Below are 22,439 nucleotides of genomic sequence, written 5' to 3'. Positions count from 1 at the left end.
ATATATTGCGTGTATGTGGAAACCAAAAGCTGTCTTGGAGGCGTTAATCCTTTTATAATATTGCCATTCTTCTGGTGGGTTCTGTGTTCATCACATACATTCTTTAGGAGGACTCTCATATGTATACCTGCATGCCTTCAGCTCTTTGAACTCACTTTTCCAGTGTTGGTTCGTTAGTGTCACGACCAACTATTGTTGCTAACACCACCAGTACAGATATATGGCATCAGTGCCAGTAATCGGCACTTTTTCAGATGAAAACTAGTACCTCTGTGTGTGTGTGTGTGTGTGTGTGTGTGTGTGTGTGTGTACAGTTTCTTCCTCTTATGCTTTAGTCATGCATTAATACAATGCCCAATTTCAGCAAAGGTTTTGAAATTCTAAATACATAGTGTAAAATTTACTTCTGGAAAACTATATACTGCTATTAAATAAAGAGCAAACACACATTTACTTGATCTTTACATCGGCTATATCTTTAAGCCTTTAGGTAAGTGAAAATAAAAAAGAATGTTCTCTTAGTAGGATGTAAAAGGGACTTTAATAGATATTACCTATATTTAAAATAGCCCACATAACAATTTCCTGGCTTCTTACCAGGTCTTCACTCATGCTCCAATTTCTCTTCTCCCAGGCCTGTCTGAATCTTCTTATTCCTTTTTCCAGATCTACCTTAGAGCTCATCTTGTCTCAAGCTTCTGTTTTGCACCTGTATTTTTTTTTTTTTTCTCTACTGTCTCAGATCTCAGATTTGCCTGCTGTCAGTCCACTCTAAAAACAAAGTTGCCTTGTTAAAACAAAGGATGCTCTTCCAGGGATGACCAAGGCACACCACACCAGAGCTATCAGAAGTTAAGGCAGCAAATGTAACGTGTCTACTCTGATGCCACTGACACACAGTTTTTATACTGATACATCTCCCTACATCGAGGGCTATGTAATAGGAGTCAGTGTCACTACCAGTAGAAGGGATGACTTTTACTTTTCTCGTGTACTTGTCTATACTGTGTGCATTTATAATAACTTGTGTGCATTGTTTTTGCCAAGACCGTAGATATCTGTGTGCCATATATGTATTTTTAAAATTAACTCTGTTCAAAGCAAAAGTAGGGAGAAGTTGCTCATTTTTGTTTAGGGCAGGCGGTAGTTTTAACGATTGCTTTTAGATATCCAGTGAAAAGCTGCCCTGTCCTTACCACCTTACTCTTAAAATTTATCATCCTGAGTTGGTTTGTTTCCTATGTTTTTGCATTCTTGGTAATGGTTGGTATAAGAATTCACACATAAACAAACACACACACGCACACACACACACACTCTCTCTCTCTCTCTCTCTCTCTCTGTCACATGTACTCACCCACTTGACCGACACCCATTCATACACCAAGCCTCCAAACCAAAAATATTCTTCCTAATGCTTAAAGCATGTCACACATCCAGAATTGATAAAAATTCTTATATAATATACTCAATTACTCTTATATACAAGGCAGATTTTCTGGGTTCCTTTTGTAGTCAAAAGGAATTTAGTCTAAAGTCGATAGTTTTTTGAAAACACTGCCTTAGTATCGTTGAAAAATTGCTTCCATTTTCCTTTCATCAGAACCTAGCAATTTAGTTTTATACAATATTTAACATGATTATAATCTTAGACTTGTTCTGGATTTTGACCCTTTACTAAGTAACCTGCTGATAATTTTCTTGTCACTACTGATAGCTTTAGATTATTTCATTTGGGAGTAATAAAACTGTTTCTCTTTAAGAATATCGGTAGATAAACAGATTTAAAACTTTCTTGTCACTCTGGCCTTTTTACTTCCCATCCTGGCTACTTCAAATTGCTAAAGTTTATGGGATTTAATAAGGTTCGCAATTACAGAATAACAACTAAGGGAAAACTTGAGGTCACAAGTTTGAAATGTTTGTTTTAGGAAGAGTTTCAGATTTGTTCCTCTCTTTGTACGCTGTGGAGCTCATGTTAATCCTGGTTCAGGTGGTCCCAGATGTCACAGGTTAGCTTTCAGGGACCCTCCTCCAGCCCATCTTCTGGTCCCTTCTCCCCTCGTCTCCCAGCTGCCTGAACTGACAAACTCAACCCCCAGAATGGGTTCCATCTCTTCACTGCTTGAAGAGGAGTGTATTTACTCTGTATAAGTGCTTCAGGTCCTGCTGATCCATTGTTATGTACGGACTGGTTTTATTATGCATGAATCATGTTTTACCACTCCTTTTTCTTTCTCTGTCCCTTCTGTTTTTCTCTGCCTCTTACCAATAAATCCATTTCCAGTTCCAAACGGATGAAGTAAAATAAATGAGGGTTTCGTTCTTGTGTAATTTTTGCCTCTATCTTTTTTCTGCCAGGCTTATCATAAACCCAATTATTGGTAGCGATTAGTAGAAAAGATGAAGGATACTCACTCCAAGTTACCTACCCCAGATACAATGAAAAGAAAAAAACCCCAATATTTGCTAAAAATAGAACATTTCTAAGAAATCATAGTAGTATTTTTTGAGTACTTTCTGTATGCCAGGAAATTTTCTAAGCACTTTATATGTGTGTTCATATATAAAGTGTTTAGAACTCAACAACTCAAGTGAAGTAAGAATTACTGTTTTCTTTGTCTACAGCAAGCAGAACAATGTAATGGACATCCATCTTGTTTCTAGGAAGGTGAATTTAAAAAATCATTTGTTTCCTTTTAGTCAGTATTGGTGTATGAATAAAATATTTCAGTTAAATTTCCTTCTCTATGAAATGTCAGAGCTTTTGTCTTCTTGGGTCTTCCCCAGATCTATTTCTTACAGTAGGTTTGCTATTAAATTTTCAGGCTGCTGTTGAGCGTTTTGTATCTGGCAATTTTAACACCTCCCTTCTTTCTGTACCACCCACTCAAGTTCATTTCAGGTGCCCTTAGCAAATGACTCCCAAGGCATTTAAGTGGCCAAAGCTCATTGACCAATGAGGAGAGGTGTGCCATGTATAACAGAGTTATGCAGTTCCTGGATCAGGAGCGAAGTTTGCTTAAGGAAAGCTTTTGTTACCATTAGCCTGTTGCATCCAGATTTCAAGACTGGAAAGGTAGGGAACACCTTATTTGTTGTAATTGGAAGAGAGGAGTTGGTTAAAGTAATTTAGATCATGTAGAATAAACAAATGATCTGTTTTGTTTTTAACCGAAGGCAAAAAAAAAAGAAAGAAAAAAAAGGAAGTTTGTGAGAATTTCAAATGCTGCACAGTTTGTCTTACCAGCAGCAAAACAGAAATTCCTAAGCTAAGAACATTTTTTTTAAATTAGTTTGTCTAGCATCTCTTCACTTTAACAAACTTGAAAAAACTAGGTGGGAAAAAAAAGTCATGTTTTCATAGATTGCTGCCATTTTAATTATGGGACAAAAAGCAGGAATTTATCAATAATGTCCACATTTATTTTCCAAAGTCATTTCAGAGTCAGTCGTTAAAGAAGAAATTTTAAGTGACATGTGGTAAGGAAAAATGAGAAATTAATGGAATTAGCTCTTGAGAGTTATGCACAGAAGTTAGTGATAATGACTTTTCCTCTGAGTAAAGTGCTGGTATAAGATATAGACTCTCTTGTATCAATCATTTTTTGAAACCAATAGTAAACTTTATAAAATGGAATTAGTTAAGTGTAGGTTTATATACTTTAAAGACTACATAAATTAGTTTCACTTTTATTAGAACGAATAGTTATATTTTATGTGCTGTTTAGATTTGTTCTAATATTAACTCAAAGAAACCAGAGATAAAGAATCTTTATTCGCTTCTTTCTACCTGGAAATGGAGCGATTTGGATAGCATTTGAAGCTAATCCTGAAAAGAAAAACCCTCTTCATTATGAATAAAGTATGATGAATCAATGTTGCGACAAAATGTATACATTAAAAAACATATATTATTATACTTATTCATTAGCCTACATCTAATGTTTAGTATCAGAAGGTAAGTTTGAGTTCAAAGAAAAGTTTAACTGGTTTCCCATGATTGCTTTTTCCCAGAAATGGCTTAATATGGGCTTTAAAAGCTGTAAGTTTCTAACAGAAATTAGATAATGTATTTGTTTAAAAATATAATATGAGAGATGGTACCATCTGGTAAAAAATTTTTTAAATTTTTATTTTATATTGGACTATAGTTGATTAACAACGTTGTGTTAGTTTCAGGTGTACAGCAAAATGATTCAGTTATACATGTATCTGTTCTTTTTCAAATTCTTTTCTCATTTAGGTTGGTGCAGAATATTGAGCAGATTTAATTTTAGTGTTTATTTAAAACTCTATTTTTGTTTAACTTGTAAAGAGAATTTTTTTAGTGCACATCATCACTAGGTATAAATGCCCAGTGATTTCAGTTATCTCAGATTCTCCCCTTTTCAAAAATTATTTTTATATGCTCCTTTAAAAGACTTGCATCCTGAAATTTTCTACTTATATTAGATTTGTTCATAATGCCACTTTATGAGAAGTTTACTCTCGAGATCTCCCTCCTAAGTCTCTTGCTGTGGTTGACTCTTTGGGGGAGGTGGATGTAGATCAAGCACCAGTCACGGAGTTAACTATTCACAGCAGCCATCTTCTCTGGTACAAGTAAATGCTGTTTCTCAATTCCAAGCTGAGGTTCAAAGGTTTAGACTAACTTCACAGATCAGAGGTCAGGCACGAATTGCTGCAATTTGTAGTTCAGTTCTGCCGATATGACAGAATTTCACAGCTATGATGATTGCTTTTTCCACTTGTGCACACAGGCCAGGCCGGGCAGTTAACAGCGTAATTTGTACAAGTCAGCCCTTGGCACCCAAGTTTAATGAGTAACTAGCTGGTGCCTTAGGTTTCACTGGTACAAGGTGCACATTATAAAAAGGGTCAAATGTCAATGCACAAAGATGGAGGGGGGGTGGGTAGTGATATATCAATAACCACCACCTGTGAATCGTACGTAAAGAATTAGTAACTTGCGTTAATTTTAAAAATAATTTCTGTGATGTGAATGTTAGCGTGTTTGTTTTCTTTGCTACTAAAAGAGGTAGATTATTTTATTAAATGTTAGCAAGAAAGAACGATCTGATTAGAGATTATTGACAACCGTAGAAAGTGACATTGCAGGCTCTGTTTACTCCTTTCATGGGGTCTCTGATTTCTCAAAAACTTCCCCAAATGTGCCAGCTTTTCAAGAATCTAGGGAACAAATTGGGTAATGAGGTATTTCTGAGCTCATGATATTTATGAGTATCTAACATTCTCTACTTTTCATCCAAAAGGTTAAACTCCTATCTTTATTTCTAACCCAAGTTGAGAATATCTTTTACTGTTTAAAGTTGAATATTGAGACGCTTCAAAAAATTCTTAGATGTTGGGCCTTGAAAATCCATGTGTTTGCCATTCACAGTTTTGACTTCTCATAAATGACTCTGAAGCTGCAATATAAATACATATAGAGTAATTTGTCACTTTTGTTATAACACAAATTTTAGTTTTCCACTCTTCCAGACTGGGGTGTAGAAGCAATCGGATTCTTCCATAGAGCAGAATAATTAAGAGCACAGATTCTGGTCTCAGACCTCCTGGGGTTGAATCCCAGCTTCATCATTTACAGTTAAAGGACCTGAGCAAATGGGCAGCCTCCCTCTGTTTAGTTCCCTCATCTCCAGGCTGAGTATAACCATAGAATTTGCTTTGTGGGGTTGTAGTAATGATTAAATAAGACAGGGTACACGAAATGCTTAGCATGGTGCCTGGTGCATAATAAGTACTCTGTGAATATTAGCTGTTATTAATATTATTAAGTTACATGCTTTGTGCACAAGCCTCCCCTACCCTGTACATCATCCCAACTTGTTTAGACTTGGTCTTTCCTCTGTTCAATTCAGGAGGGACACAAGATAAGGCATAGTTGGGTAAGGCGATCTGGGAATGTTTTAGATGCATTCTTTTTGAATATCATGGGGAGGTGTATTTTTTAATTCCTCGGTTTCAAGTCTAGCACTCTTTTATATGCTAGTTTTCCCCCCTAATTGATTTGCTGTCACGTGGCAAAAGCTGTAAAAAAAGATAAATCCAAATCATCTGGTTTCCTTTGAGAGTTGTTTTCCTTCTGCCCTTTGGTGAGAAACATTTGAGTTAAAAAAGAAAAAAATCCATAAATGATACCATACCAGTGGGCTAAATTCTATCCCCGATGATATGTATTATACTTACTAGAATTCATTCTTTCTTTGCAGAAACACCAGAAATGAAAATCTTAAAAAAGTGATTTTCTGTGTTCTATTTCTTCATTTTGTTCCTATGCAACACAGAAGTGGCATCTGAATAAAAACGTGATACTACCAATGACAATATATAAATTATGTGCTTAGCATTAAAAAGGTAGTAACAATTCCTCACACTAATTAAAGTATGAAGCACCTACTCCTGTGCTAGGACTGTGTGTGGGACACTGGGATTATAGTAATGAGTCAGATCTAGATTCTGCCCCGGGCAAGTTTACAATTGCCTGGAGAAGACTGCTATTATGCCAACTACTGTAAGATTAAACCATATAAAGTTGCCAATATTCTACCGTTTTTGTCCTCCCAAACAGCAATTTCATGAGGTTCAAGCCAGTGTTATGAGAAGTGCTGTGAGGGATTACATGATGTTTCAGGAATGTTTTGAGGGGCTCCAGGGATGACCTCTGAGGAGTGGCGTGTAAGGATGAAAACAAGCTGGCTAGGGTAGGAGCATTGGTGAGGGTTTAAGGCACTGGGAACAGCAAGTGTTAAGGGGGAAGTGACACAAGATGAGGCTGGAGGGAGCAGCCAGTCTTCCTTATACCCCTTACTAGGGATACTGATTTTATTCTAAGGGCAGTGGAAGAGAGTGTAGAGGTTTAAGCAGGAGGGTGACATGATCAAATTGTGTGTTTTTAAAAGGTCACTTTGCCTGTCTTGAGAGCCAGGATTGATTGCAGCAGGCAAGAGTGGATGGGTGAAGTCAGCTGGGATACTACTGCAGGCATCCAGGCTGGTTGGCAGTTTACATGATGCGTTCAAATGTAGTGTCTCATTTTATCCTTGTAATGACTCTCACATGTGGTGTTAATAGCAGCTTCAGTATACCGGTGAGGATGCTGAGGCCAAAAAGCTAAGTGGCATACGGGTGGTCTCACACTGCTGGTGGCAGAGCGAGAACCAGAACTCTGTTACTAGACTATTGCCCTGGTAGTCTCCCGGTAGCTTTAGGCCCGTGTACTAGCCTCCCTGGGTGTGGGCAACTGGTTTATCTTTAGAAAGGATTTTGTTTTGTTTTGTTTTGTTTTGTTTTTGTTTTTTTTTGCGGTACGAGGGCCTCTCACTGTTGTGGCCTCTCCCGTTGCAGAGCACAGGCTCCGGATGCGCAGGCCCAGCGGCCATGGCTCACGGGCCCAGCTGCTCCGCGGCATGTGGGATCTTCCCGGACCAGGGCACGAACCTGCGTCCCCTGCATCAGCAGGCGGACTCTCAACCACTGCGCCACCAGGGAAGCCCAGGATTTGTTTTTAAGAAACAGAATTCTCATTTGTTGGTGGAGGAGTCAGGGTGAGAAAGTTATTTTTAGCCTCGGTTTATGCATGAGAGTTGAGAGAAGCAGAGTGTGTCATGGAACTTGATATTAGATTGGAACATCCTCTGGGAAACAATACATTTATTAATTTCACATACTTATTTACACCCTGCCTCATTGCAAAAGTGGATTTGAACAGCTTTCAAAAATACATATGGTAGACAAAATAAAGAAGAGAGGGTAAAAAAATCAGGGTAGGCAAATTAAGATGATGCCACAGGCGTCATAAGTCCAACAAACGATTGCCCTCAGATCCCACCATTTGTTGAAGAAGGACCCATGAGTAACTTAAGATTCACATGCCTGAAAAATTGAAAACAAACCAGTGTTCTGCTCAGGACAGCTTTTTCTTCTACTGGAATCTAAGAAAATTTCCCCAGTTGGTCTTCCTAAAGACTTCATGATATAATGGACAATATCCATAGCTTTTTCACACAACGAGGAGTGGGTGAGGGGTTGGAATGAATTAATTAACCCAGTTTATGTCTGGAAATAATTCTTTTCTCTAAGAACTTCCCCACAAATTTTACATGACCTTCAGTAAGACAGTTTCCTCCACAGTAAAATGGAGGATTTGTACTAGAGATCGACTTGTCAAACAGGGTGCCCCGAGACACCCAATTTTGTGTCAGGAGGAGTGTGAAGCCACGGGAAGAAAGTAGCATGTGGGTTTCGCTTGAAGATTTTTATGACAAAATAATATTAAAATATTTATGAAATGGGTTATGTTTGGAGCCATTCTGGAAAATCGGATTTTTCTGGAAACAAATAGTCCGAAGTGTTTTATTTGGGGGAAATTTTCTGTTACTTGAATAGCTGTGAAAGGCACTTGAATAATTCTTCTTCCCATCATTAAGATTTAGCACAAAACTATATAAAACCTATAATTTCATTTATATATTAATAATTTGCTTCCAATTCATAGAGTTTACATGTCCATTACCATGATATTATTTCTCAAAAGAAAAAATTTGCCATTATAGAGAGAAAACTTACAACTCTGCACAAATATGTGCCAGGAATGGTGCTTTACAAGTATTTTCTCTGTTCTCCATGCAGTCCTGCAAGGAATTAGCTCCACTTTATGGATGTGGAGACTGAGGCTCAGAAAAGTTGAATACATTTGTCTGGATTCACTTAAGTTGTAAATGAATAGTGCAGGAGTCTACATTTTATTCTGTTGCCTTGACAGGGTAGAATTAATTTCAGGACACGGCTTGTGTAATTTGCACATTTATTTTTATTTATCAAACACTGTGATGCTGATCATTAGGTATTATCCAGGATGTAGCATTTAGAAAATCGACCTCACAGACGAGGGTGAGGATTATATGCTTTGAGATGTACAGAGTTTAACAGCAATTACTCTGTGATTTATTTGAGGGTGTGGCTTTTTTTTTTTAGTAGATCATTGATAATAAAGATTAAAGCCAGCTCATGATTTAGTTGTTTTTTTTTTTTAACATCTTTATTGGAGTATGATTTAGTTTTTTGTTTTTTTGCTTTTTTAACTTTTTTAATTTATTTACTTTTGGCTTCCTTGGGTCTTCGTTGCTGCGCGCGGGCTTTCTCTAGGTGCGGCGAGCGGAGGCTACTCCTTTTTGTGGTGCTCGGGCTTCTCATTGCAGTGGCTTCTCTTGTTGCGGAGCATGGGCTCTAGGCGCGCGGCCTCAGTATTTGTGGCACGTGGGCTCAGTAGTTGTGGCTTGCAGGCTCTAGAGCACAGGCTCAGTAGTTCTGGCACATGGGCTTAGTTGCTCCACTCCACGGCATGTGGGATCTTCCCAGACCAGGGCTCGAACCCATGTCCCCTGCATTGGCAGGCGGATTCTTAACCACTGCGCCACCAGGGAAGCCCTGATTTAGTTTTATTGCTTGTGTTCCCATAAAGTTATGAATCCCATTGAATGCCTTGCCAGTCATTGCAATATAGACGTAGTTATGGCAGAATAATTTTGGAGCTGTAACTGACTTTAGAAGCCATTTATTTATTTGTTTATTTATTTATTTTGGCTGCACTGGATTTTAGTTGTAGCACACGGGATCTTCGTTGCAGCATGCGGGCTTCTTAGTTGCAGCATGCAGACTCTTAGTTTAGTCATGCATGTGGGATCTAGTTCCCTCTCTAGGGATCGAACCAAGGCCCCCTGCATTGGGAGCACGGAGTCTTACCACTGGACCACCAGGGAAGTCCCTAGAGGCCATTTAATTGGCAGGTTCCAAATTGTGCTCTGTGGTCCTAAAGATCCTATGGTATTTCCATACAGCCCCCGTGGATGATGGAGCAGAATGGGTAGAGATGCTTCCCCATATCATCCCCAACCACCAGTTTAGCCAGCTCCGGTTTTATCAGTTTGTTTCTGCATCTAGGTAAATTTTTGGTGGAAGAAAAGACGCTACACCTAAAAAAACGAAGGAAAACAAAACAAATAGTAAAAAACCAGTTTGAAAACTACTGGTAATCCAACTCTTTTATTTCTTCAGGGGAGCAAACTTTGGCTCAGCGAGGTAAAATAATTTGCCTGAGAACACAGAACAAGGCATGGCAGAGCTAGAGTTAAAATCCCAGCCTTCTAGGTGCTCCAAGTCTGGTGTTGCAGCCACTGTGCCATATTGAATCGTGGAAGTCATCTGGATCTTCAGATGGCTTAATGAGGGCTCTCCATAGTGAGGAGAGAATATTCCTGAAGTTTGGTAGATTATATTTTCAGATGTGAAATACAGGTAAAAATTTTGTGCTTAGGATATATTTTAACGTCTCATCCAAAATACCCTTATCTTGAACTTAAGTTTCATAATCTGAATGTTTTCTATATCATGATTTTTAAGATTATCCTAGGATCCCAAATCCTACTTTTTATAGTAGTCCATGCAAAGAACATCCTCAGAAGAGTCTTAACTCTTCATTTTAGGGCAGAATAACAAGTTGCTTTTATACCACTTCTAATCAGTTGGTAGTGGTTGGCTGGAGCGCTTGTTTCAGTGGTTTTTGAGACCCTCTTTGGATTCTGCAGGCAAGAATGTGATGATCCATAGTGATGTGTGGCATAAGCCCCCAAATGGGGCAGGGGGAGTCCATGAGCTAGATAGTATCATCTCTGTAAAGAGCACCACCTCTTCTTTTTGTGAATCTATAGGCATAAAATATAAGCTACATGTGTATTCATTCCTAAACATTGTGTTGTGCATTTTGGAGTCGGTGGCGGGGTGGGGTACGGATAAATAAGACAGAGAGGAAAATAAAACAAAGGAAGAAACTGGTCATTTTCTTATTACTGTTCCCTGTCTTTTCAAGGATAGAAGGAGGAATAAAGGGTTGCATTTCTTGGTTTGTAGAGACTATGTTAATTAGTAATAGTAATTCATTTTTTGAAGAAAATGGCCCCAAATTCGTAATGCACATACGAAAATTATATTCAAATAGAAAACATTCCTAGCAATTTTTTTTTTTTTACCTCTTAGGATTTGCCTCAAAGGGCGCTCCACAAATTGAACTGAGAAATCCCAAGGAAGCTGCCTGAATCTCCTTGCCTATTCGTATTCAACATTGTGTAAAGGACCAGACAAATCAAATTGGTGGTTTTTGGTAAGTACATCCGCTGGTGTCCTTTTCTTCTTCACTTAAGGAAAACATTAAATTTTCATTCTTATGAACCAAGATGTCTGCTGTATAGACAATGTGTACCTGGTGTATGTTTATGCCGCAACGTTAGTACATAGAACTTGATAAGTCATTTGGTAAGTCATTTTGAACCGACAATATAAAATCCTTATTTCTTTGTTGTTTACATCTTTGTGTCCCAAGAGGAAAAACTACTGCTGCTGATATGTGAGCATCTTAGGAATTAAGGAAAAATGTGTATTGCTTGTAAATGTCTCCCTCACAAAAAAAAAAAAAAAAAAAAAGATCAAGGGTATTTCAATCAGAGTTGTCTTTCGAAATTTTGGATGCGAGGAAGGGTCCTTTGTACAAGCTATAGAAGATACTGGTATGTTCTTGAACAATCCTTGTGCCTTCTCTAATTTCTGTTTCCTCACCTGTCATATAAGGTAAAAATAACTACTGTTATGTTAGACTCTCCAAATCATGGCAATCCAATGAATTACAACATATGTAAATATACTGTGACAACTATATAATTCTCCACAGACAGAAGGTATTATTATTCTGTGGGTGATAATCCTATGTATGCTATGGCAGGGATGGGGGCATAGAAGAAATAGGCTGCTCGTATCAGCTTCACCCAGAACCTTGGATGGGCAGCTCTCCCGGCCGCAGACACGGCCCTCACTTAGCTTCGAAAGGTAGAGGCAGTAGATGCCTGTGTGTTAGGGAGGGGCTACTGGTGACACTGATTGCCCAGCAACTCCCCATGCCCCCGCGAAGTCCCTTTTCATATCCTCTAGGCTGGATTCTGGATTCAGGAACTCAGAGAGCTAAAATTGTTTTAATTATATATATTTAATTGTTTTAATTATATATACTTTTATTTTTTTCTATATATTTTTCTATATATTTTTTCTTTTTCTGAAAGCATATTAATTAAAGGAAACTTGGAAATTAAAGAATAACATAAAATTATTTATAATCCCACAATCGAAAGGTAACCACAGTTAACATGATAGTATATTTAGTCCTTTTAAAGTTTTAAAAAATACTTCATATATATTCTAAAATATTTTTTAACAAGGTTAACAGAGTTGAGAACATGAAATAAGTATTCTAGCCTACAACTATGCTGTAATTTTTATAGCCATTTCCATACTGCTGAACATTGTTTGTTACATCACATATAAATACATGCTATTATGTTCATTACATTATGCTATAAATACCACAGTAGTGAACATGCCTGACTATAGATTTTACTCACGTCTCCAATTATTTTCTTGGGGTAAATTTCTATAAATGGAATTAATGAGAAGGAACTACTTTTAATGACTACTGTAAAGCTCTTGATGTTGTCAAACTATCCTCCAGAAATGTACCAAATTATATTTGCCTTCCCATCCCCACCTATTATATGTGACAATGTTCATACCACTACACACATGTACAGATTGAATTCTATCACGTTGAGAAGATGTAAAATTATAAATATTTCTACAGAAGCTCAGGAAGTATAAACCTGTTCCCTCCCCCTGGCCCAGCCCAGGCTTAACCAACACCAGGTCTCTGAAGTAGAAGACAGTATCATCCAATCGACACTGCATCCACCTTGATCTCTCAGATCTGTTCATGGGGGAAAGCACCTATGAGGCTTGCATTCATTCACTTGGCATTCATTACGACTGCTTGTGTTCATTTCTGTACTATGTGCTTCCGGGGAACAAAAGAGCTTTTCTTTGTCTACCAGAAGCTTAATTCAGTTGGTGAGTCCAGACAAACAACAAACAAAAATTCTTAACCTTGGATAGGTCACTTAACTTCTCAAGACCTGTTTCTTCTTCTTTAAAGTGAGAGGTTCAATTTGTCTATATCTAAAGAGTGTCTGAGGTGGTTTTTAGTAAAAATACGTGAGTACACAAAGTAGTGAAAACAGCAAAAAAGATATCTAAACTTTGAACAACATGATGTGTTGTATAATTTCCATTATCCCACAGTGAAAGCACACCAGTTCTTTAGGAGAAAAAAGTTTCCCTGCGTTAAATACTAGGAAAAAATTTCAAGTTAATCATATTTTTAAATGTAAAAGTAAAGTAATAGGAAAATCCTTCAAGATGGCCTCTAAGGTTTCTTTTAGCTCTAACATCTATAATTCATAAGTAATAGATAAAATAGCAAAGGCCGAGGACCCCCAAAGCAAAGGAATGTCAGTGGGCTTCACAGAAATTTGGAGAGTCAAGACTAGGATTTTAAAGTGGTCATTTCTACAGATGAGTTCTGTCTAATCATCATTCTCACCACCCATACACTGTCCTAGTACTGGTACTGTTCATGAATTTTAATCAGATTTTCAAACTTTGGAACACACCAAACAGGTTTAAGGAGTAAATAAGCTTATGAATATTTAGCTATCCTTCGCCATTACCACTTAACATCTATCAGAACTGTTAAAATTGTCTGACTCAACTACTGAGATACACTGAGCAATGTCAGGGAGACTGGGCCAAACTTTGGCAAGAAAGTCTGCCACTGGCCATTGCTCTCTCTTTGAAGTAGACTGTCCCTTGCATTTTAACACACAGTAGATACTTCATAAATATTTGCTGGATTCCTTTCTACTCAGATTTTGTGCCACTTTGTAATACCGGTTTGTTTTGTACTCAGAAAAAAAAGTTACGTATATGTTGGAACAACTTCCAAAATCTAAAAGCATGAAGGAATTGTAATAACACCTCAGACTAGCTCTAATCTTAATCTTGGAACAAGGACACGTTTTGACTAGATTTCACACACTTGAAAAGTCACAGTTGAAAAGCCAATATATTGATCATTTGCCTCTCTTTGCAATTTGAATCGTAAATATGAAGAAAAAAGCTGCAAAACCTAGAACATCATTTGTCTAATCATTTTCCCACTTTCTCTTAAAAATCTGCATTCCTTCCTCCCTTTCATTCCATATATTAACTCTGCTGGTTTTCCATGACTCTTTTTTTTTCTTTTTTGTGGTAAAATATGCATAACATAAAATTTACCATTTTAACCATTTTTAGGTGTACAGTTCAGAGACATTAAATACATTCCCATTGTTGTGCAAATATCACCACCATCCATCTCTAGAACTTTCTCATCTTCCTGTACTGAAACTTTGTACCCATTAAACAATAACTCTCCATTCCTCCCTCCCCCCAGCTCCTGGCAACCACCACTCTATTTTCTGTCTCTATAAATTTGACTATTCCAGGTATCTCATATAAGAGGAATTATACAATATTTGTCCTTTTGGGTCTGGCATGTTTCACTTAGCATAATATTTTCATGGTTCATCCATGTTGTAGCATGTGCCAGGATTTCCTGCCTTTATAAGGCTGAATAGTTTTCTGTTTTGTATATATACTACATTTTGTTTATCCATTCACGCATTGATGAACATATGGGTTATTTCCACCTTTGGGCTATGTGAATAATACTGCTGTGATCATGGGTGGTACTAATATCTGTTTGAATCCCTGTTTTCAATTCTTGTGAGTATAAACGCAGTAGTGGAACAGGGGGCTCATGTGAGAATTCTGTGTTTAAGTTTTTGAGGATCTACCATACTGTTTTCCACAGCAGCTGCACCATTTTGTATTCCCACCAACGATGCACAAAGGTTCCGATTTCTCCACATTCCTGCCAACAATTATTTCTGTTTTGTTTTAAATCATAGACATCCCAACAGGTATGAGGTGGTATATTATTGTGGTTTTGATTTGCATCTTCCTAATGATTAGTGATGTTGAGCATCTTATGCTTATTAGCTATTTGTGTATCATCTTTGGAGAACTGCCTGTTTAGCCCTTCGCCAATTTTTAAATTGGTTGGCTTGCTTTTTTATTGTTGAACTGTAGGAGTTCTTTGTATACTCTGCATATTAATTCCTTAATATTTTGAGAAATTATTTTCTCCTGTTCCATGGGTTGCCTTTTCATTCTGCTTACAGTGTTCTTTGATTCACAAAAGTTTTCGTTTTGATGTAGCCCAATTTATCTCTTTTTTTCTTTTGTTGCCTGTGCTTTTGGTGTCATAGAAATCAATGCCAAATCCAATGTCATGAAGTTTTTCCTCTGTATTTTCTTCTAAGCGTTTTATAGTTTTAGCTCTTACATTTAGGTCTTTGATCCATTGTGAGTCAATTTTTGTATATGGTGTATGGTAAGGGCCAGGCTTCCTTTTAAAGAGGTACTTTTCAATCCCATCATGTCTCAGTGAAGATGTGTGTCAGTTAAGCAACTGGCACACATATTCACATGTATGCTCATCCTTACTCACTTTTCTTTCTCGTGTAGGCTTTGGTGGTTTCCCAACAGACAGATGAGAGAAAGCTGAAGCAATTGGGGACTTAACAGCCCAGCAGGCTCAGCTCTTATAACTAGGATATAGCAGTGAGAGCCGTGGCCAGGATCAGCAAGCATTTTGATGCAAACATGCTTGATGAAATCCCCAATAAAAGAACAGCAGAGGTGCGGTGAACACTGTGGTACATGACTCTTTTTGAATTATGGTTTTCTCAGGGTATATGCCCAATAGTGGGATTGCTGGGTCATATGGTAGTTCTATTTTTAGTTTTTTAAGGAACCTCCTTACTGTTCTCCATAGTGGCTGTATCAATTTACATTCCCACCAACAGTGCAGGAGGGTTCCCTCTTCTCCACACCCTCTCCAGCATTTATTGTTTGTAGATTTTTTGATGATGGCTGTTCTGACTGGTGTGAGGGGTGGGATAGGGAGGGTGGGAGGGAGACGCAAGAGGGAGGAGTTATGGGGATATATGTATATGTGTAGCTGATCCACTTTGTTATAAAGCAGAAACTAACACACCATTGTCAAGCAATTATATGCCAATAAAGATGTTAAAAAAAAAAAAAGAACAGCAGAAGTAGATAGCATTTTAGGCTGAGAAGAAAAAAGGGAGTGTGTGTGTATGTGTTGTGTTCGTGTGTGTGTGTGTGTGTGTGTGTGTGTGTGTTATATGTACATATACTTGCCAGCAGAGGGAAAGAGAGAGGTCACTCCATGCACTGTGACTGTGAATTTTGGGCTACAGCAAATTTTTATTTATTTATGTTCGTACAGAAATAAATTTCTCTTGGTGCTGCTTTAGAGAAACCAAACTAGATTAGCCACAGTTATGTGGGCAAACTGTATTTCCAAAACAGTTATCCTAGTTCTGTTTTACAGTGAACAGAACCTAAATGTGCTTACAGTGTAAAATGTGAAGGTCTGCTTAGCCTTCACTTGCAGAATCTTGAGAAGAAACTACCAGGCGGTGTAAGCTGCCTCATCCAGTATCACCAGGACCAAAGGTCTGCCCTGCACTCGCTGCTCTGACAGGCTTGGAGATAACATCGCCCCACTCACATAACTCATAGTTGCAGGATTCTGCACATGAATTAGATTCTCAACGTTAGAACCCAGTATTGGCAGTTGGGCATCCAAATCTCAAATAAATTACTGTTTATCTACTAAGACTCTGACTTCAGGACCTATGAGAAACACACTGTGACCCAGTCTGTCCCCTCTTGTTTTTCATGGGGGCTGGTTTACAGACATAAACTGTTTGCTGCTCTGGGTCCTCATCTTCTCTTTACCATAAAAGGCGACTTAGAGAAAAAGGAAATAACTAAGCCTATTAAGTTTTCTGATGTCAGGTGGGATAAGCTAAGCCACACTTTCTAAAAACAGTTTGCAAGACTGGTGTACTATATTTCCCTTGAAGCATTAAAATCATTTCATACTTTATTAACTCAAAGAATATCCAGTATTTCCCTGTGAGACTGAGAATAAATGACTAGCTTAAATCAGGGGCGTTTTTGCTGGTATGCTAGGTTTTCAATTGAAATATTAACTCCAAGTGCACACAAGGAAAGTACAGACTGCGTGAGACGTGAACAGCAATTACATCTCCAGCAATAGTCCCAGGAGTTTATTATACCTGAAAAATCATAAGCTTCCTGACACTTGACCATTTTATTCTAAATGCCCTAGGTTCAGGAAAACTCTGGAGATATATTTTCTGTTCATTTCCATTCTTAAATTTCAGTCTATATTTCATGAGTTTCTTTAACTAATATAGTTCTGCTTTCTGTATAACTCTTATATTCTATGTAACTTTTATGTAAATTTCCAGTTAACTTTAACTGCCTAGTTAAATTATAGAGACTGGGAAAACTGGTTCTCCTTCCCCTCCACCCTCTTTTCTTCTCCTTCTTTTAATAAATATCTTTCCTAAGAATAGAGCAACTTCCCTATGCCCGCCCCACCAAAACAAAACAAAACAAAACAAAACAAAAAAAACTCTGCAAATTCTACCTTGAAAAAATTAGCAATTTAGTATTTAAATAATTTGTAATTGAGAAACTCTCTTCCTTTCCCTAGTTTAAAACCATATATTACTACATTTTGTTCAAGTGGTGAATACCCGGTAAAAAGTGTGGGGTGTGTGTGTGTGTGTGTGTTATTTAAACAAGGATTAAAGCAAACAGCTACTACTCAGTAGCATCGCTCTATTCCTGTAAGTTACTCTGGGGTACTTAGCAACCAGGTATTTACATTTGAAAACCAGGGATATTAAATGAGAATTTAAGATGAGAAAGAGAAAAAAATAATTAAGAAAAAGAAATTATGAAGAAATATGAATAAGGAAGAAAGACGGCAATAGTGATTTTTTTCTCCCCTAAAACCAGAGGTCCCAGTGCTGCTTCCCCACCTTTTTCCCCGCTGAACAAGAGGTTGCTTGCCTGTGTGGCAAGACAGATAGGTAAGTGACACTACTGGATCAAGAAACTTGGAGATTTCCTACATAGACATTTGTGAACTTCTATATTCTATTCAGTATCAGATTAGTTTGTGATTTCTCTTCCACGTCATTAAGACCCACTACTGCATGGTAGAGAACTGCTCGGGAGCAGAGAAATACCAGAGAGAAAAGGACCCTATCCCATTGTGTGAGCTGAAGCAGTGTACCACCCAGCCTTTCAAAACACCTGCACATAAGAGAGCATATGGAAACTGCCTTCATGGTCAGGCACTGTCTTTGTGCCTATTTCCTTGTGGCGGCAGAAAATCTCTACCAAATCCCTGAGACAATACAGTAGAAACTAAGCATATCGGCTCAGGCAAAAAAAAAGTCATGGAAGTTCTCCAGCTGCCTGACCAGTGCCTGCTTTACCAAGAAGTGTCTAGGGAGCCTTCGATATAGTCCATCAATCAGTGGTTGGCGGGGCTTTTCCCCTTGACACTGCCGATGCCTGAACTGTGTATTAGAAATGCCAGCTCCTGTACCAAAGCTGACCTATCCATTCTTCAGTGTGCTCCTTCTGATTATGTCGACAGACCCTGGACAGTACTTGGCATGGCTATTTGTACACAGTTCCAAATGCAGGTAAACCACAAAAGTTAAATAAATAGATAAGTATAAATAGAAAAACATATCCAGAGTAATTTACTGGTAGTTATACATAATATTAAAATTCTTTTTGTAGCTTTATCCTACCATGTTTCTTATAGAAGGCAGTGCTCATTCACTGGTTCTTTCATTAATTTTTTCCTTTATTGAAATATTTTTTCATTCAGTGCTAGGCACTGGGGATACCAAAATAAAGGTCCCTGCCTTTGAAAAGCTTCAATTATACCTAATGAGATAAACCATATTCTTTTAAGTTTTCTAATACATTTCAAACAGTGTAGAAGAAAGTGGAAATAGCCTAAAATGTCTAAAATCACTTCATAATAGAAAGTGAATTTGACTTTTTCTGTTATAAAGGGACCGCTCTCCGATGGCCCCATTTCTAATAGAGTCCAAGTTTTTATAATAAGAATTAAGCTACTGAGTATTAGGGTTTAACTTTAGCCATACTTTTGCTAGAAGGAGCTGTTTTTTAAACTATCATTTTCGTTTCTCACTGTATGCAAAATAATAATAATAATAAACCAAATATCACCAGAGGAAGACCAAAGGTAGTAAAGGGAGAGTAATATTTAAACATTTAATGAATAAAAAAATATAATTTGGGGGTTAGTTTAAAGTTGCACTTTCATGCATATCGTCTTTGCCTCCCACTATGAAGTTTACTTTCTTTTATATTTTTTTTCTCACAAAGAGCCTATTATAGTCGTATTGTTGTGGTATTTAAAAATATTTTTAATTTCAGAAATAACCCGCATTCAACTTAAACATTTGTAGAAGAAAGTAACCCATGGCTTATTCAGTATTGAGAGTATTTCTGGCCAAATGCTATTTCACTGTAACTATTGCCTTGGGATACTTGGCAATGAAATACAAGGACATCAACATTAAACAGGATCTGGTTTTTTTCTGTGGTAGCAGATATTTTTTCATAGAACTGAAATGACTAATGTTAACCAAACAAAATCAGAAGGTCACACCTGAAACTGAAGCTAATGTTTGACTGTGTCACTCCATTTCAGAGTCTTTGTTTCAGAACAGGCAATTTGTCATTTTTCTTACAAAGAGACCTATGATATTCTTATAGACTACTATTTGACATACCACCAGAAGGTGATATAAGAACATACCCCATAGAGCATGTACTCGTGTATAATATGGCATAGTAATTAAATAGACCATATTATTACTATATAACTACCACTTGCAAATATAGTTTGAAATTGGAGGAAAGGAAGAGCATTTACACATCATCATAAAGACTGTGTAAGCTTATGTTTGGGAAAGTTCACTTTCTAAATCTATTTTGGCATAAATTCAAGAAACTAAGCAAATGAGAAATATTCTTTACACACAAATTTTAGAATTTTTAAAAAGCTATAAATATCTGGATCTCTACTCTATTTGGACTGCCCAGATTTTGTCTTGAATATAAATGGACTCTATTGTCAAACAGAAGTTAAACTAGAGACTATCATCCCAAAGATAAGGTTCCTATATTAAATTATAATTCCAGTTTTATCACTGTGTAATTGTGATCTTGAGCTTAAGCACATGATCATCCAGTTTCTCCATCAAGAAAATGGGACTGATACTTTGGCATAGTTTGTAGGTATATATCAGTATAGGGAAGGTATATACAGGAAAGATATATATATATAGAGAGAGAGATCAATTTTGTAATAACTTGAATCATATTCTAGATGACATAGGGGACTTCCTATCTAAAGGAACTCTATTATAAATCCCTTTCCAAATTAAAGAATATTTTTATAATAAAAATAGCCATTCATCAAACTACCAGTTCATATATTCCAATGCTGGCACATAAAGTTTTTCTGTGAATATTATTCCCAGGTAACTTTCTTAAACTTGCAGTGGTAATTTGAATATATCATAGTTAATAAACAACATTTACTACTACATTCAATGGGTAGACACAAAGCATTAGTATAGGTATACTAAGTAGTAATAAAAATAATATAATACACAATTGAACAGATATCAAAAAGAACATAGTGTTTGCTTTTTGCATAATCATTAGCTTTAAAAATGCATCATTATAACATTTCACATTTACAATGTCTTAAAGCATTTTGCTACATAAATATAGAACATAATAGCTATAGAAGTTCCCTTCCAGTTTATCCACAAAAATCTGGGAGTAAATTCCCTCAGATTCTTTAGCTTTTAAAATTAAATTGTCAAGCAGAAAATTCGTGATTCTAAGCTGTGGCTATATAGTTCTCTCCCAAGAGAACATCCTTGAAAAACATCTGCTGTTTTGCCCAACTGAAATAATAATAATTTAAGAATTATATAGGATATGAAAATATAAAATGTAGTCAATTTGAGCATTTAATATAGCCAAGCACTTTTCTAAGTGCTTTATATGTATTATCATTTAATCTTCACAACAGTGTGAGGTATATTATTCCCATTTTATAGATGGTGAAACTGAGGCTCACAAAGATTAAAGTCACTGGTGTGATGACACTTGTTTCTCAAGCGGTAGAGCCAGGGTATAAGCCAGGCAGTCTGACTCCAGAGCCTGGGTTGGGTAAGCCCATCCCACTGCCACATCGTAGTCCCATATTCTCACTTAAAACATTTGGATTATGTGAACTCTAGTCCCTAAACATTTCCATTTAAGAATTTAATTCAATAGCTTTTTTTAAGTCTAAAAATTATCATTTGAACCTATTAACTACTTTATAAAGGGCCAGAAATAGGCTATGGAACGGTTTGTAGAACTCTCTGAAGAGGAGTGGGGAGGGTGGGAGGTGCAGTGAGGCATTTGGTAGAAAGGAATGGTTTTCCAACAATTTTACTGTGGATCTGTGCTTGAGTTTCCCTTCAACGCTGTTAACCAATGTCCATCTCTCCTTGATATTGTTTTTATTCTGTTAACACTGGCTATCCCTAACTCTCCTATTACTAAGAAAATAGCAAAGGCAGAGTACCACGGTAGAAAGAGCTTGGACTTTGTCATCAGCTAAATTTCAATTCTGAGTGGTCTTGGGTAAGTTATTTGATTGCTCTGAGCCTCAAGCTCCTGATCTTTAAAAAGGAGGCAGTAGTAGCCAACATTTATCAAACCCTTAGTATATACTTGGTTTTGTTCTAAGCACTTGGTATATATTGTGTAATTTATTCCTCACAGTGACGCCCTGAGATAGTGATTATTATTACCACCAGTTTCATTTTGCAGATGAGGGTGGTGAGGAACGAAGACTTTAAGTAACTTAACCAATGTCATACAGCTCCATAGTTAAAGAACTAGGGCTCAAACCCAGGAAATCTGACCCTAGACCAGGTCTTCTGCTCTAAAGCGCCAGACAGTAAATATTTTAGGTTTCGTGGAGCACACTAGTTTCTGCTGTAGCAGTTCAGCTCTGCCACTGTAGCATGAAAGCAGCCGTAAACAATATGTAAACAAGTGGACACGGCTACATTCCAGCAAAACTTGATAAGAACAGCCACAGGGTTGAATTTGGCCCTCTGGCTGTAGTTTGCTGATCCCCTGCTCTAGAGCCTGCATTTTAAACTTCATCTCATAGGGATGTCACAAAAAATCAAAGAACTTCCTTAAGGTGACTTATGCACATAATAATTGCTCAAAAATCGTAGCTCTCATGAACTCAAGAGTTTTTAAACCATACGTTACGGAAATTCTTTGATTATTTGTGGCCCATCTCCTTCCCTCCAGGGAGGATTGCACTTCAGTCATCTATTGTCTTTTATGCCACCCTCTTCGTAGCATGTAAGTAAAATACACTCTCCAGCCACATT

General features: G+C 37.3%; 1 protein-coding gene across 2 annotated transcripts in view; it reads left to right on the top strand.

The window, feature by feature from the left end:
- RBM47 (RNA binding motif protein 47) overlaps positions 1-22,439 on the top strand; it is a 160,584-nt gene that overhangs the window by 115,422 nt on the left and 22,723 nt on the right. For both annotated transcript variants that reach the window (XM_089911833.1, XM_022565550.3), the window contains exons 3-5: positions 11,059-11,182; positions 15,529-15,702; positions 17,926-17,999. In XM_089911833.1, the coding sequence (XP_089767959.1) occupies positions 15,667-15,702; positions 17,926-17,999 (110 nt within the window). In that variant the 5' untranslated portion in view covers positions 11,059-11,182; positions 15,529-15,666. The remainder of the gene's footprint in view (positions 1-11,058; positions 11,183-15,528; positions 15,703-17,925; positions 18,000-22,439) is intronic.

The sequence above is a fragment of the Delphinapterus leucas genome, chromosome 5 (genome assembly GCF_059928025.1).
Source record: "Delphinapterus leucas isolate spDelLeu-1000000601 "Yukka" chromosome 5, BTC_Dleu_Yukka2, whole genome shotgun sequence".
NCBI lineage: Eukaryota > Metazoa > Chordata > Mammalia > Artiodactyla > Monodontidae > Delphinapterus > Delphinapterus leucas.
The sequence above is the reverse complement of the archived record's forward strand: the minus strand, read 5'-3'. Positions and strand labels throughout refer to the sequence as shown.